Below are 17,062 nucleotides of genomic sequence, written 5' to 3' on the forward strand. Positions count from 1 at the left end.
AGGAAAACGCAATTTGGTCATGCAAAGAATTTTTTGTGTGTGCGCGTGTGGCATACCTGATCATCCATGGTGTTAACTCCATCGGGTCCTAGCGCATCTATGGCTTGATTGATCAGATCTGTCCTTCCGCAGTTTAACATTCGGAAACCCAGATCCTGCTGGAATTTTTCGGTAGCAGCCTTAGCATCCAGTCTCCGGAAGGAACTAAAGCAGCATTCAGGTCTGTAAAGGATAAAATAATTTCTGGCTTTTGGTCTTTTTTTTTTTTTTTTTTTTTTTTTTTTCCACGTCTCTCTCCCTGTCTCAGAAATCAGGCTTATTTAATGCCATAGTTTTTACCTAGTGTATACTTTCCCCACTGTGTAATCATTTCTGAAAAATCTGTCTATCTTCAATCATATTGGAGATAGAAGTTTTTGTTCTTAAAGACAGTAAATTCATGTAAATACTGAGAGAAGAGAGATGAGGCCAAGCAGAGGAACTTCACTGGTGCCCTCAAAGGCAGAAAGAAATCCTTATTCCTTGCCACTTGGCCCATCACTACAAGGGTAGCTCTGGACCAGGCACTGCTCGTGCCACAAATTCATCAGCAGAACAGCAAAGAGATGCCAGGATATGCCCGTTCTGAAATGGGCACTGAACACCCACGGCTTCTACAGCAGTGAGGTTGGCGTGGTGGGAGAAGGGTCACGGGATGCACACCTGCAGCAACCAGATTTCATCAATTCTGCTTCTTGTGATAAATAATTATTTTTTTTAATAATTAGCTATACATCATTTGTGATATCACATTGTATATCATATCATGTAAATCATATATATCACATCGTAGTCCATCAAACATACACAAAAACATTCTAAGAAGGACAAAGGTAGAAAGAAGGTGTACATATACATAAAATATCAGTCAGCTGATAGTACCAGGATGAAACAGCTATGTTGTCTGACTACCAGACTATTATTTTAAAATAAAAGATATTTCTAAAATAAGATAATGATCCTTATTCCTCAGTTTCTTTTCTGGAGAAAAAAAAAATCAAATTCAAAATCAAAAACAAACCAAACAACCAAAAAGTCAAATCAAAATTACTCTCAACTCTCTTCCAATGCCTCAAAGGAAGTACGCTAACATTTCTATGAGTTTCTATTAAATCCTTATCCTCTAGCTGACTATCAAACAACCTTTATCTCATTTGGAAGGAGTTCAGAGATTACTGTAAATCATCTGGTTATCTGCTGAGAGACTTCTGAATTCCAAACCTGGAGATCTATCTCCCTTGCTGAAGAAACTTTCCCAAATTGGAGGCGTTTCCTATCTCAGCTGAGCGTTGATATGGGCAGCCCTTTGATGTTATTTCAGGGTGAGTGCCTCCTCTACTCGTTGTCTGGTTTTCAGCACAGGCTCTTGTGCAAACTCTCAGCGAGTGCAGTATTAGCCTGCCAAGTTCCTTTGAAAAATGAGACTCTTTCAACGGGGCTAACCTCTTCTGGAAACTTTGTATGGCCTGCCAGATAAGTAAAACACTCATCACTTCACTTAGAAGACTCAGGATGAATCTTATGCAAGTATTAATTCAGCTGGTCATTTTGTATGCTTCTGAACTTGCATTGATGACAAATGGTGACCAGATGCAACGAACAATATGCTGAGTTAACAAAACTCACTCCCAGCCTGGTGACCAGTCACACTGCACATGGGAAACCAGCATCTCACCGCAGCTGCTCTCAGAGAGGAACTACACCAGGGTGCAATTTGGGGAACAGTCAGCAGGGAAGCAGAGTGACAGCCCTGGAGTCACCAGCTCTTTGGAGATGCATCTGTGAGCAAATGTAGCTCCCAGGCAGCTGAGTGCAAGTATTTGATGGGAAGACAAGATCTCTGAAGCACCCAGGTACTAGATTAGGATGCACAGAGCACAAGATGACAGGAAGGTAAGGCTTACTGTTAGACATGCACAGGTTCTCAAGCTAAGCTCACCAATTAATAGTCTCGTTCTGTCAAGGTAATTGGTACAGTATCACAATGCTACAATATTTTATAATTACGATACCATAGCTATATTATAATAATCATAATTCTAATGCAAACAAGTGAAATAGAAAGACATTATAAACTTGAAAGCCGTTGAACCTCAGAAAATAAATGAAGTTCTTAAAGAGATGGTACCTGTCTGTGCACACTGTTTCTGTTTTACTAACAGGCGCGATTCCACTCAGTGCTATTTACACACACTGGTGGAGCAGGGGGACATTTCACTGCTGAGCCCTGCTGAGCGAGCAGCAAAACAAAGCAGTTGCTTGGAGCTACCAGAGAGACAGGGCAAAAAGGAGGGCTGTAGTGCTTGGCCTGGAGCTGCCAGCAGGCAGCTGCAGGCAGGCAAGTTCAGGTGCAGGAATTTGAAGTTCTGTGGGCTTTACTCCTGGGGCACAGCCTATGCAAAACTTCCCAGCACAAGTTTACTACACGCTTGCTGTTCTGCAGTAGTTGCTCTTGACAGCGTGCTCGTCTACAATCGAGGCAAAATCGCTTTTTATTTTAGAGTGTGATAAAAGTTAGAGCATCCTCCATGAGCCAGCGGGAAAGAGCTCACAGATGCACCACTGCTGTGCAGCAGCTGTACCCACAGCAGGTTTTCCATGCGTGAGTTGTTATCCTGTGGAGGAGAGAGGCAAACCCTTGCATGCTTCCTAGGGTAAAGCCTGTGCTCAAGCAGCTGCCCAGATGGCAGCTCCCAAGTGCTCTGAGCTGTGCCTGGGGATAAGTGGAGAACTGAAGCTGGACTGAGGAACCTGGGGGTGGCGCAGAGCCCAGATTGCAGGGAAGGGAAGGGGGCTGAGGTCTCAGTTTGGGACAGGATGGCTGGAAGAGGTAGGAGCAAGGAGCCTGTTGTGCTCCTTGGACTTCACAAATGAGTTGCTCCATGCAGGGAAGCTATTGGTAGTGAGTGATTTAAGTTTGGCCTGCAGAGAGGAAACGATACAAAAAATAGCGTATGATAAAAGCAATATTAAAATTATATTTAAGTAGGTGGAAAAGAAACAAAGCTCTCCGCAATCTAGCATTTTCCCACTTACATTATTATTTAACCAGTAATAGGTGAGTACAGAAGATGTTTATAAATCATGTGGCAAACAAATTGAGAGCACTGTATGTGAAGGCTTTATCCACTCAGACACAAACAGTAGCTCAGGATAACCATGCTGCCCAAGTAGTCTGTGTCAGAGAAGAGATATTAGAGGTCGACATTTCAGGTTATCCTAACTGCACTTTGTTCTTCTGCACAGCTTCTCTTTCAGGGATTTCAACATTCCCTATCTGATGCATTGCTGCTGCAAGGAACTATCACTACAGGACTTTTAGGCTGTGTGTCAAAGAAAAGCTATTTGCAATTTGCCTGTTGCCACACGGCTAGCCAGGGATAAATTTGGCTTCCGTTCCAAGATTTCCTTTCCCTTAAAAGTGTTGTAATTGCTAGATACAGATGACTGCTTTACAAGATGATATAACAGGCACTTGCAAATGAGGCGCATCTCTCTCCTCATATTTTTTCAGTTAGTTTAATTCTTTCATGCAGCAGAAAGACAATGTTTTTTATCTCATGCCACACATCACAGAACTTCCTTAGGCCTCTGAAAATAATACTCAGGCAAGACAGTTCAGAACAAAGATCTGATCAAGCTTAACTTAATCAACAAAGTTAAGCATGGCTGTCTTTCCTTTTAGCTCGTATCAGAAGCAAAAACCAAAACCCAAATCCCTGCCTTCTTTTTTCTCTCTCCCCCTCCCCTCTTTTTTAAGGTAAATGCATCTTTTTTAAGGTATATGATCTATAAATTAAGGGACCACCTGTGTTCTGTATGCTTATGTGCACAAAAAGAAGCGCAGAGATAGAGTGGAAGGTGTGGATTCAGTTTTGAAAGCCAGCGTCTTTATAAAGGTGAGATCAAAAGAAAAATTATGGAACTGATTGGAAGCGCTTGTAATGAGTTTAGTTTTCTGTGGTCCTGTTCAACAGAGAATTTCAAAGGTTTTGGCAAGAACTAGGCACGTATGTAACATTAGCTTAGCCCATATTAACTGGCACCTACCATCCACACATAAACCTGAGCAACTCGTGCTTTACTTGACACTGAGCACACGTATACTGGCAGAGTAAAAGGAAAAGAAACGTGCTACAGGCTCCTGGCCTAAGTGCACAATTCACGCTTTGTGGACACGACGCCCAGCTGCTTCCTTGCAGTTCACAGAGTTCCCACGGATCATCTGTTTAAGTTGGCTTTTAAAAAGACTGGCAGCACTGTCAACCAGGTGCCACATCTGAGGAGAAAGGCGGCAAGTGGCAGCTGAGAACAGGACCAGGAGTCGGCTGCGGCCAAGGAAACATTCGGAGAGCCGCTCCTTCCTGCCACGCAGCCCTGAGGTACCAGCTCCCAGCAGAGACCCAGCGGGTCTGCAGCTCTTTGAGCTCATTCACCTGGCTGACCTGACAGGAGCAGCACGGGCAGCTACAGGGCAGATGTGGCTTCAAAGGGCACCACCTCGTAGCTTCCGTAGCTGTGTCGCTTTGTCCCTTTAAAGTGCAGCTACATGGAACAGTCTTAGCCTGAATTATCATATCTGGCAGAGTCAGAAATAGCAGACATGCCACAAATGAGCTTGGAGCAGAGTTCAGTCATCTAATTGCACCAGCATACTTGCCAACTAATTTAGCTTTGCATTAGGTTTTGTGGCTAAGTAGTATCCCTCATTTCACAAATGGGGAGACAGAGATGTAGCAAAAAGCAAGAGCCTTCTTGGCTGCCAGGAGGTAAAGTAAAAAGCAACAAAAACAGATGGAGGACTCCTGATTAAAAGCCTCTCGTTGCTTCTCTTGTTCATGAAAAAGTATTCTAATAGAAATAATATAGATATCTCTTCAGCTAATCATTTCATCACTTAAGAGCGTGATAAAAGTACTATTCATTGTTATTAACGTGTCCAGCCCACTCATTTAACCCACAGTTAATATGGGGTGCAAAATTCATTTGAGAAGCAAGAATTTACCTTGCACTAATGTTCAAGATATAACTCTGATATCAAAAGCAGTGTTAATGAGAGCAACTTAAAGAGACTACAAACACTGAATAAAATATCTATGATGTGGTAATGAACCAAGCTAATTATAAATCCCTGTTCAATCCTTGTGAGTGGAGGAGGATTTTAAAAAGGTGCTTATACTTTTCATCAAGGTATCTCAGAAAGCAAAGAATTATCTTGTAATTAAGACCAAGGCATAAATGAACAGACACTTGTATTTCTATCTGTATCTCATTCTTCCTACACAACTTTTGGCATGACAAAATCCTTCTATCCCAGCTGCAGCATTTGGCCAAAGCTCCTTTATCTCTGGAGCACTAAGAAGTTGGGCACGTGTTGCCCATGTAGTATTTTGAGATCCTGCTGTCATGAAATACAGAAAGAAGAACAATCTAAAGGTTACAATTACTTCAGCTGCTTATAAAGCTCATTCCACATACTTTAGCTGCCGGGGCTCGCAGTCCAGCCCAGGTAGGAGCAGTCTGGCTGTCTGCCTGATGTCGTCACTGTCCACTGTCAGACTGCGCCGGTGCTCAGCGTAGGTGATAGCTACTCGCATCCACTCCATCAGCGGTGGGAGAAGCATGAAGGGTCTGTGTAAACAAGGAAAAAAGGCATCGTAATTAACATCAGTCTGATATCTGCTCCTGAGAATCAGTGGCACACTTCACTGCTTCCTGGGCCTGCTTGGAGGAGGCAGAAGCAGGTAAAACCCATCCTGCAGAGGCAGACTCCGTCCCTCTGCTCGGCAGGTCGCAGCAGGTGAAAGAACTGGAATTGCTCAGCCCTGGTTATCTGAACTGCTTCTTATCCCAAACGGGGTCGTGTCAGGACATGCCGGCTTTGTGCAGCACGCTGCGCCCTGCGGGAAGCAGGCCCATACCGAACACAAGCAGCCTGCTGCTGCTAGTAGCTGGGCTCAGTTCCCCCAGCCCAAGTGGCCAGTGTGTTATTCTGGATCAGAAGTGCTGTCATCTCACCTGTGTACCTCCTATAGTACTTCCGCATAATCCAAATGCACAGGCTGCTCCACCCCTTACCTGATATCCTTGATTTTTAAAAAATATGGTTGATTATTTGACACTTCAATTGAGCCAGGCTATTTCAGTGCTCCCTCCTCTGATCTTTGTTATATTGTCACTATCCGGTGGCTTTTCACATTCTGCATTTCTTACATGCAGAGCTCCAGCCTCCGTTTTTGCACAACTGACCCTTTGAGACCACTGCAGAACTGTTGCAGCTTTGTTTTTCTGCCATCCTCCCCAGCAAAAACAGTTGACATACTTTGGACTTAGGGATGAATGAGTAGAATCAAAGAGATGAGTAACATGGAGGCATTGCTGGGGAAGAATACCTGCATAGCATCACAACAAACTGTAAGCAACTTGCAGAAAAGCAATCTAGCTGCCCCTAATTTGTACAGCACCCAGTACAGTGAGGTTTTACTCTGCACGAGAGATTGTAAGCAATATAAATAAAGCAATATAGATAAATATAAAATAAAGCAATATAAAGTAATAACAATCGCAGGCACAGTCATTTTGGGCTAGTTTATGAAGAGTCACCCTTTGCTCCTGTATGAATGAACACAACACTGAAATTACACAATAATATATGGGTATCATAATGCTCTCATACCCAATATATCTCATCTGTACTCTCGATACACAGTCAGAGTGACCTACTGTTTGCTTGATTTTTTTTCCCCAAGGATACCTGCCACCACGATGCAAGGCTCTGAAGTCCCAGCTGTAATTGAAAACACCTTTTCCCATTTCTGGTTATGAATTTATTAATGCTGAAAAAGCCCCTGTCATTTAAGCATTCAAAAGAAAATAAGTGAGGGTAGAAGATACCAGTTCCTTTAGAAAGTTCAGAGAAAAAAGATGCATACCAGAAAATATAAACTGATTTTGATATTCATGAAAGCAGCAGAATCCATGAAAGGCATTTTCAAAGCTGTGCATCTGTGCGCGCACACATACGCGAGCACAGTAAGAGTAAGCGGTGCCGATCCCATTAGAAACCATTACATCAATAATGGGATTTGTAGGCAGAACTGCCTTTGTATGGCTTTGAACAACCTTCAGGCTGGAATAACTCTACCCCATAAAATACGTGCTGTTTCCGTTCTGCCAGTTGCAAAGCACACTGACAAGGTGCCATTTTCTCTTCTCTCACACAGCCAAGTGTGCTGTTTTTCCCTCTGCTCCTTCCCTTCTCCTGAGTAGCAAAGAAGCATCTACAAAACCCCAGGTCCATTTAAACATCTGATCAATCCTGGATTGCCAATGCAAGGGTGTTCTTAACAGGGCTTGGTCCTTCTGTGTCATAGTTTGCTTCTACATCAAGCAACCAAAATACTCGGGCTCCTGCATTCTTCACTTTGAAAGCTACCCAGTAGCTCATCAGCTGGAAGACCTTGGAGCTCAGCTTTAATTCTCCAACCCACTTAGGCTTTCTAAGTGCCCCAGATACGCAGATGAATCACTCCAGCCAATATGTAGCACAGCCAGTTCAGAGTTGACTGACTCCCCTAAGGGAAGAGCAGCAATCCCAAACAACTCGTGCTTGGGAGATGTATTCAGCAGTCAGAGAACTTCAACCTCTATCTGGCCTGCAGCAGAGCCAACGTAACACTAAGCACTGAAGGGGGGAGCCTAAGTTCGGGATCTGAACTCTCTCTGTACTCAGCAGAGCCTCTAGTAGAGGATTCAAAGCTCCCCGCATGGCGAGGACAGAAAGATAGGCTAAAAGCACCACAACAAAATACTCAGGAGCAATGAAAAACTCACCTTCCAAGCGGCCGTATCTACCACGTTTTGTGGCCATGCTCAGCGTTGCTTTTCAAGCCACATCACAGTGTCCCTGACACTTTCATGCCAGGAACATCGCCAGACTGAACCGTGTCGATCCAGCACAGTCCTGATCATCTTATCAGGTAATGAGCAACCTGGTGATCTGCAGCAAGAGTCTGTGCTCAGCCAACAGAACATACCTCCGTGTCTGCACCAGAGATAACACACACCACAAAGAAATTTCCTTTCTGTAAAAATTAGCATGTGCCAGGGTTATAAGTGGCTTGCATGCACAAGCAGACCTGAAACATGCAACATGAAAACCTGGCTGGGGAGGAAAGGGAAGGAAAAAGATGATTTTTTTTTCTTTGTTTTTTAAAATCACAATATTTTTTTTTCCAAAGGCTTTAGAATTCACATCTCAACAGACTGCTTACTTATTCTGTGCCCAAAGGAGAGCAGATTTTAGGTTGTAATAAGAAGCGTCAGGAAGGATGCTTTTCTCTTGCTGCTATCCTAATCTGTCCCTGTCCCAGCACTCACATTACTGTGCAGGTTGGATAAATCATTATTCTATCCGGAGTGACTTATAACGACATCAATTTCTACTTTGCTGCAGAGGCTTTACTTCTCCAGAAAATTTTGAGCTTGAGGATGGACTTTCCACTCTTCCTCCTGCCCCCTCCTTTTATCCAGCCATCCCCTTCCTTCACGCTGTGCTGGTCGGCCTGCCAGCAGGAACACCTCCGTGTTACTTTGCTCACTGCCGGTACCTCCGATGAGCTGTACTACTGCATGATCTGAGCAGAGAGAGAAAGATGCAGGTCAGCTGAAGGAAATGCCAACACTGGGTTGCGCTGCACTACGAAAATAAACGCAATTACTCTTTTTCTAGAAAATACATGCCATTATCATCCCTGTGGCCCTTAACCTGGGCTTCCATCTGCCTCTAGGGAAACCCTGATCATTTCACAGTCTGAGAAGCACTGGAGGAGGAGGAAGGGGAGAAACCTTCATGGAAAATTAACCGGGAGATGCCGCAAGCTAAAAAACGAATTTCTATCTATGCATTTCTGTCCGCACCATGTTCTGTACTGTGCATTTTCCTCATGTTTTTCTGACATTTAGAAGCATTTGGCAGCTCATTAAATTCTGCACATGAAGTGATCTGGCCCTGGGAATCTGTCATAGTCCCAGTGGTAGTTCACTCTTTTCTCACACACTGTTTTCTGTGAAGAATGCCACCGTTGCTTTGTTCAGCTTCTTGTCATTAATTGTCTTGTAAGAGAATAATGCCACACGTAAACTGGGAAAGTACACAGCGGCAGAAAGTAAAATGGACACTCCTCACTTACTGCATGCTCTGTAAAGAAGCTCAATAATGTCTGATGCCATCATGAGCTATCAATATTTTATCCATAGGTTCTCTGAAATTTTCTCCACTCAGAACTGGACAGCCACTCCATTCCCAAGGGGATCAGGTTGGAGATGGGCGAGATGTGCTCTGACAAAGAATGGAATCTATTGTTGGTGGTTTTTTCCCCTCATTTGAACAAAAATGCATTCTTTTATGTAGACATAATCAAGAAGGATGGTGGCAGCAGCACTTGGCAGAGAATTTACAGCAAGTTCATTTGTTGAAAGTGGTTGTAGCTTTTTCCTGGAAAATGCACTGCACTCATTTGATTAGAAATTGCCTAGGAAACAATTGGCATGTGGAGAGATCATGTGTGGCAGTCCTTGAGGATATGCTGTGGGATCACAGACTTGCAGTGTTAGGTCATCCATCACAAAGAAACTAGTCCCCAAAGTGAGCTCTTCGGAGGACTTTTAAGAGCCCTAGGGCCAAGGCATTTTGGCAGAGGGACGTTAATTGTATGCAAAAGAGGCAAGACCTCTACAGGAGTCAGAAGATTATGCCATCTTTTCTCCCCTCTTAGCTGAATGCTAAGAAAATGCAGTGGGAGCTCGACTTTCAGAGGTGAGGCACACCTGCCACCTCAGATGGAAACAGCCGGCAGTCCCACAGGGAGCAGCCACCTCGTCCAGTCCTGCCTCCTGCCTCGAGGTTCCAGCGACAAGACTGCTGAAGGCAGGGGGAGTGGGGGAAGGAGGAGACATTTTGCCTGTCGCCACCTCTCTTCTCCTCTTGTGCTAGTTCCCAGCCGCCTGTTTAGCTGCAGCAAGATGAAGAGGGGGCCAACACTGACAGCAAAAGCAATGCAGACAAATTGTCTTCTAACATATGAAAGAAAATATCCTAATGGCTGCAGGTGAGAATGACAAAATTTGTCTCTCTTGGCAGCCAGAGCTGGTCCTGAGGCACTCACGCAATAGCCTCCCATTGCGTTGTTCTGAATGGTTTGACAGAACAGCTTTTTCTTCCTTTCATCCACAACATCTGCTCTATAAGCCCCCGTTAATATTTTAAACACATCCAAACTCCAGCATTGCAAAGCACATCTAAGTATCAGAGCACACATCGTCTGGGTAGGGTAGGCCGTAACAACTCATCCCCATCTGATTTACTGAAACTACACCCAGGCTACAGGTACAGAGGAATCCCAAAGCTTTGGATCATTATTTTTCGCAAGGAACTGAGAAAGGAACAGGGGCTTCAGTGCAGTGCAATGAACTAACGTTTAAGTTTAATGCTAGAACCAAACTCTATGGTTCAGTCCCATTTTACTCTAAAATAATAAACCTCAAGGTCACCAACACAAACTGATTTACAAACAGCCATAAAAAGCTCTATCCCAGTCTCACCTTTCTCTCTCTTTTCGTAAAGGAATGAACTGAAAAGTCACTTTGCATGTGTATACAAAGAGAAGGGAGTACTGAGACAAGCAGGAGCACTGGGAGTGACTGAGTTAAGGGAAGGCCAAGTGGGTTTTTCATGGCTTTTTCCTAGCTAGGGAACCTGGGAGACAGATGTAGAATGAGCAGAACTGTCTAGGGGAAAAAAGGTGGGAATCAGACCGATCTGCAATTAAATGGTGAATCATGTAGGAGGCTGGCTACAAGATGCACTGTTTGAACTTTACACCCAGATGGAAAAACCCCAAGTATAGCAACAGAGTCCAAAAGAAAACAGAGTAAGGGCTGATTAATTGGAGAAGGCAAAGATTCTGAGGCAAGACAGAGTATCCAAAACCAAACCATGTAATGTCAATGTGGAAAACGGTGGTGTATTTACAGCTTGGATTCTCCAACATTAAACCCCTCTTCAAGTTGCAGAAAAGAAAATTCTCTGGGTATGTAATTATATGTGAATAAAATAACAAGATAAACACAAAATTTGTGCTCCAAAACACAACCAGCTTAAGACTGGAGCTGTTCCTTTCAGATTCAAAATATTTACTGAATTTGCAAAAAGCTACCACATTTACAGAGAAAAGATAGAAATTACTCTGCTGGTTCTGATCATCTCAACTAATGCCACGTCTTTCAAAGCAAACAGTCCCAGATATTCACAGAAAAGGAAAAAGAAATCTTATCACAGCCAACTGGCCCAAAGAGAAAGTTTTCTTCTCAATTCCCTTGAAACAATGATTGGCCCAGGTCTTACAAGATAAAGAGTTCTCAAATTTTAGTGGATCATTATCAGGCTGCTAAGGTCTTGGCTTGGATATGCCATGACACTAACTTCTAGAGTTTAGTGAGTTATCCTTCAGCCTTCAGACACAAACAGAATGAATAACATCTGGATGATATTACATTTATTGGGATCCTTTCTCCACTGAATCTGCCTTCACAATTTCCTCTGCTTTTAGACCATAAAACGGTACAAGAATAGTTTAAATCTAGAAATGGCAGCTCTGATCTTTCTTAGCAATCCTAGCAACCACGGATAACATTTTTTCTGCCCTTGTCTGCAAACTGCACTTACAAATGAAGTGCAGCAGACAAGCTTTACTCCACGTTAGCTGGAAATCAAAGTAAAAACTAAATTCAAGCTTAACAACAACAAAAAAGTGTGAAGAAATCATTAGGAACTCACTATGAACCTTAAAAGATCCTCAAGTCTATGGTTTATTATTTATCGTAATTGCATTTTATAAACTGTTTTAACAACAGGGAGAAGAATCACTTTTCAGTCTGAAAACAAATACTTCTGCTGCTCTAGAATGAGCAACGTGTACTCTAGAAAAAAACACATTTGTAACATCTGTGAGTTGCAGCAGAAGGAATTCTTTGGTTTACAGACAGATGTAAAATAATTAAAACCAACTTAAATCGTACGTAGGTGACGATAGGAGTCAGATAGATATACATGATAGCTTTAAGTACAACAGTATGGTCATAGTGATGTGGTCAAGGATGTGACTTACATCCATCTGCCCCCTCCAAGCTCACACAGAGCTGTTTGATACCTGTCACTGCCAGTAACCACCTCAGCAGAGATGCGGGGGAACAGAGTACCGCTGCTTCTTCTCTTCTGGTTCCTCCTGAGTCTTCAACATCCTGAAATTCTCCATAAGCGGAAAGGCACTACTGCTAGCAATCAGGCAGATAAACTAAGAGGTGAATTCTTGCATGATTCTGGACCTAATTTCAGTCTTAAACTCAAATTAAAAGACAGCTGTATGTTTAAATTCCTTACACGAAGATCGGATGTAACTATGAGGACAGACTTGCTGTTACACCTGCTGAATCTCACGCTACTTACTGAAAATGGCACTTGCCAACAAGCTGTGCATGTGAGCTTACCTCCAGCCAAGCAGTGGTCAGGTCTACACGTCTCCTCCTAAGGACCTGGCTCTAAAATCTGCTCTCTGACCAGCAGCGAGCTTCCTCACACTGGCATTGAGACACGGGCCCTTCGCACAACAAGGCAACGGCTCTGGTTGGATCAGGACTTCTGGATGAACTGCTCCTTCGCATCGTGCCTGTTAAGCCCTTCCCAGGTCATAAAAAGAAGGTGGCCACCCTGGTCTCCAAGCCACCCATTTTGCCAGAAGACCTAATCGTGGCCCAGCCCTTTCAGAGCAGCTGCTGGGAAGGAAGCAGCGCTTACCTGGACAGGTAGGGCATGGGCATGGGCACACCTCCGCTGCCCCTCGGGCCCGCTGCAGCCAGCAGCAAGGACGCTTCAGGTCTGCCTGCCTCTCACACGTGCTGCTTGTTGGTTTTGATGTTACAGTTCAGCTTCCTACAAGCCCATGTGGCCTGTGCTTAGTTACACAGCAGGTCACAAACTGCTTCAAACTGTCCTTAAAAATCAATTTGTGTGGAAAATCTTAAAAATTCATTTTGTGACCTTAAATGTTGTGGTTTTTTTTTTGTTTTTTTTTTTTTTTTCCCCCTTCCCCTGGGTTCTTCTGGGTTATTCACTCAAAGGGGCCCCAGGGAGTTTGCAGAATGACCAGAAATGGCCATCATGTATTGTTCCACCCCAAACCAGTTTGCCATCTGGGGCCCCACACTGGGACCCACCCCAAACAGACTGGCTGAGGAGACCCTGCCATGTGGTACGAGCACAATTCCTGCTGCAAAAGAAAACACTGATCCAGTTTGGAGCACAGCACGCATACAAACTACATGCATTAAAGAAAAGAGCCTGTAACAGCATGCTATGCGATAGGCAGAGATAAACACAGGCAGCAAGCCAGAATGGGTTGTCTGTTATTCTTGGATTAGCCTTGATCTTGTGGCCAGAAAAACCAAGAGGTAACTCCTATGGCTCGTTCCAGGAGCTAGGCTGGCAAATTAAAAAAAAAACTAATAATAAAATAAAATACTGTGCTACCTGCAAGCAGATTTATCTGGGGTCACTGTGGCTCTTCACTATCCAGTGCTGCGACTCCTCCATAATTTTTTTTACCCATTATAGTTAATTCCCACAAGCACTAGTAGGATTGAGATAACAGGCCTGTTAGTTATGACTTCAATCTGATTTGCCAACATGCATATGTTGAAAACATATGCTGATTCTCAAGCCAAAACCAATCTGCCAGATTCAATCACAGAACTAATTTTCAGGGCCCAGTTGTAAAATCCTGAATGCAGAGCATTGCCATGCTTATGAAAACTGCCTGAAGCTCCCGAGTTGCAACTGTGTGAACAAAAAGCCAGGAAGAGAAATATTTTTGTGCAGTTCTGGAATACTCAAAACTGTTTAATTAATTACAACTGCAAAAGTTTGCTCTGCTAAACAAAGACAATCCTGACCAAAGCAAAGGGTTTTCACAGTAAATAGGGAAACGTTTCCATTTACCTTACAGCACAAGCCAAAACCTAATTAATATTTCAAAAGACAAATTTTCAAACACAAAATCACGTTATATAGAGGCTAAACATTTCAAGACTAAAAGATGACTCTTTTGTCTTCAGAACAATGGAAAGGTTGATGAAGTTTTTATTTTTTAGTTGCCTGACTGATGTTACACTTCCACGTCATGCTACTGTGAGCACAGCCTTCGTGTAAATGAAGCTCACCTGATGCTGACGTCAGTGTTTTCCTAATGAAATGGCTTTTCACATTCCTGCAATCTGAGAAGTTCCAGAAACTAATTTGGCATGAGGAACACACGAGCCCTGATTTTGGAGCTCTGTTAGGTACGCACCAAAACCAGGTATCCACTCCACCCAGTAGTGTAATTATGTAACTCAGGTTCCACCCGCTGTACTACGATCACAGAGGGTCTCACTAAATAGCCACAATTTCAGAATCCATTTTCTTGAATAAAAGGCAATCAAGCCCACAGGGTGTAGCATTTGTGAATGAATAGGCAGTACTCATCTCAAAGTCAGTGCCAGGTAAGACGCATGAGATAGGTCATTAATGAAATATTATAAGGAGGAATATCATCATAGATGAAATAGATGCCATTGTGGCATTCTTTAATTATTATTTTGCAAGAGAACACCATTTTGTCTTACTGGAAAGCTGTTCAATGAACATATTGCACTTGTATCTTCAAAGGGCTTCAATTTTGTGCCTCAGGTCTTGTCTTAAAATACTGAAAAGAGCTGCTGCTATGCAGAAATGAAGAGTCCTGTGACACCCAAAGATGTGTGTTACCACTGGTGAATGAATGTGTTTCTATGTGTACTGGAAAGCATAATGAGTTATATATTTTTCATTTTGCCTTAGCTAATTATGTAAATGGCACTACATCAGTTTATAGATACGGTAAGTGTAATAATAGCAATGGAAGAGTCCTGAATTTAAAGAAAACAACTAATTTGATCGAGGTACAGTCATTCTATGCCAGACTTGTGGCATAAACACTTCCATTATGTGTTTAATATTGTGAAATCTCCTAGTTTCAAACTCTTCCTGCTTATATAACCATGATTTTATGGTCATATCAATGGATATCAATGAACCCAAGTGGCACTAAAAATGGAGGACATAACTGCTTAATTATGAGATTCTGATAGGTGAACATAACTGGTAGAGCTCAAAGTCTTTTGGTTTCCAAATATCCTAAATTTAAAGCATTAATGCTTTAAATTTCAACATGTGGAGTTGCAGTGTTTCTCAGCAGATGCCATAAATTCCAGCTATTAAGTTTGCTTTCAGCATGGTTACTTAGATATGCTTAGAACTGCAGCTGAGCAGTTGCTTGTTTTGACTGTTGTTGTGTATGAACTCTCAGTAAATGTCAAACACTAATTTCGTGTTTCAGTACCTCAACATATACCTGAGCGAGATTTTTCAGCAGAAAATAGTTTGCTCTAATCAAGAACAACGTAGACAGCACATATCTAAAGTTAAACTAAGAGGATTTTTCCACCTTGGGTATTGCTAGCCTTCTGCCATCTCTACTGGATCATTGTTCATTTCAATGAATACTGAATCACTGTTGAAATCAGCATACCTTTCTCTTAGAAAGAGGTCCACAGATCCAAGTCAGATGTTGTAGAGTTCCCACTGGAATGAATTGATGTGCTACACACCTGCCATAGTTGACAAAATACGAACTTTTTTTGATCTCTAGTCTGTCAAACACTGTCAGCTCATAAAGTTAACTCACTTGACTGCTCTCTCAGTTTTTCCAGGAGGACAACGTTGTCCACGTATGCTTTGCAGAATCTAGCAGGTAACTCGCATCTATTCCTCAAAACACACACATTTCTTTACCAAAAATTGGGGGAATCTTCACAAATTACCATCTTGCGAACAAGAGAGATGTAAAGGCTCTTACCCTCAAATCTTGACACAGTCGTACGTGCAGCTGCCGGCACAAATAGTAGCACAAACAGGCAGCCAGAAGCATGCACTGTGGCATAAGCAATACTCCCTACAGAGCAAGTTGTCATACTACCAAAGCTTTGTAGCTCATGTACTCTGAACTACAGAGTTGCAGATTTTATGCTGAGTTTGCAGATGACTAAGTAGAGCAGTGCAGTACAGGCTTGGAGGTAGGTTAGAAAGCCCAACTGTCATCCAGCTCTCCATATCAAGGCTATCTTGTATCCCATCTCTCTCTCTATAAAGGCACACTTCCACAGTCTTATATAAACAGATCAGATAAACATTCTAATGGAGGGCAGGAGAACCACGTTTTCCTATACACAGCTAAAACTCGCTCTTGTAACAGGTTCACCCTGCTTCATTTTGACCACTGTGAAGGGCGCAGCGCTGTGGCTACTGCAGGAACAGAGGGACTCCGAGCTGATAGGGCATAACAAAACATCGTGTTCTTGTTTCTAATACCAAGTTACAAGCCTATTTTTTTTTCTCCTTTTGGCACTTTTAAAACTCTCCTGTCAGAAAGCAGATCTAGAAACACAAACATCAAAGAATATGTTAAAAATAAAAAAGATAAACATACATCAACTCTAATGCCAAGTACAATGTGCACAATTATTTTTCTTCAACTTGTTGAAAAACAAATTATCATTCAAAATCTTTGTCTACTCTACACTTCATTACCTGTTGCTTGAATAAACCTTTCTGTCAACACCCAGTGCTCTGCATCCGAGGTACAAAGGAACAATAAAATGTATGTGAAAGATGGGAAACAGAAGTCTTTCTTCACAGACTTCTTTACCTTGAAGAAACACAATTATTTGAGAAATAAACTAGTTTTCACTTGCCTTTCTTCACATCAGGTACTTCTGAGCCCTGACTATATGGATAAAGCTGTACTTAGCCAAAAATCTAACACATCACTATACCAGTGTGAACGAACCTTTCTACATGTAGTCAATTTAAGTTATCTTGGTCACTTACCTT

The 17,062-nt window shown here is 42.6% G+C and overlaps 1 protein-coding gene across 1 annotated transcript in view; it reads right to left on the reverse strand.

Annotated features, from left to right (window-relative positions):
• Positions 1-17,062, reverse strand: part of ABTB2 (ankyrin repeat and BTB domain containing 2) — a 140,709-nt gene that overhangs the window by 18,844 nt on the left and 104,803 nt on the right. Inside the window, exons 4-5 of the mRNA XM_032188038.1 lie at positions 5,518-5,670; positions 57-222 (exon numbers count right to left, since the gene is read on the reverse strand). Of these exons, the coding sequence (XP_032043929.1) occupies positions 57-222; positions 5,518-5,670 (319 nt within the window). The remainder of the gene's footprint in view (positions 1-56; positions 223-5,517; positions 5,671-17,062) is intronic.

The sequence above is a fragment of the Aythya fuligula genome, chromosome 5 (assembly GCF_009819795.1).
Source record: "Aythya fuligula isolate bAytFul2 chromosome 5, bAytFul2.pri, whole genome shotgun sequence".
Lineage (NCBI taxonomy): Eukaryota > Metazoa > Chordata > Aves > Anseriformes > Anatidae > Aythya > Aythya fuligula.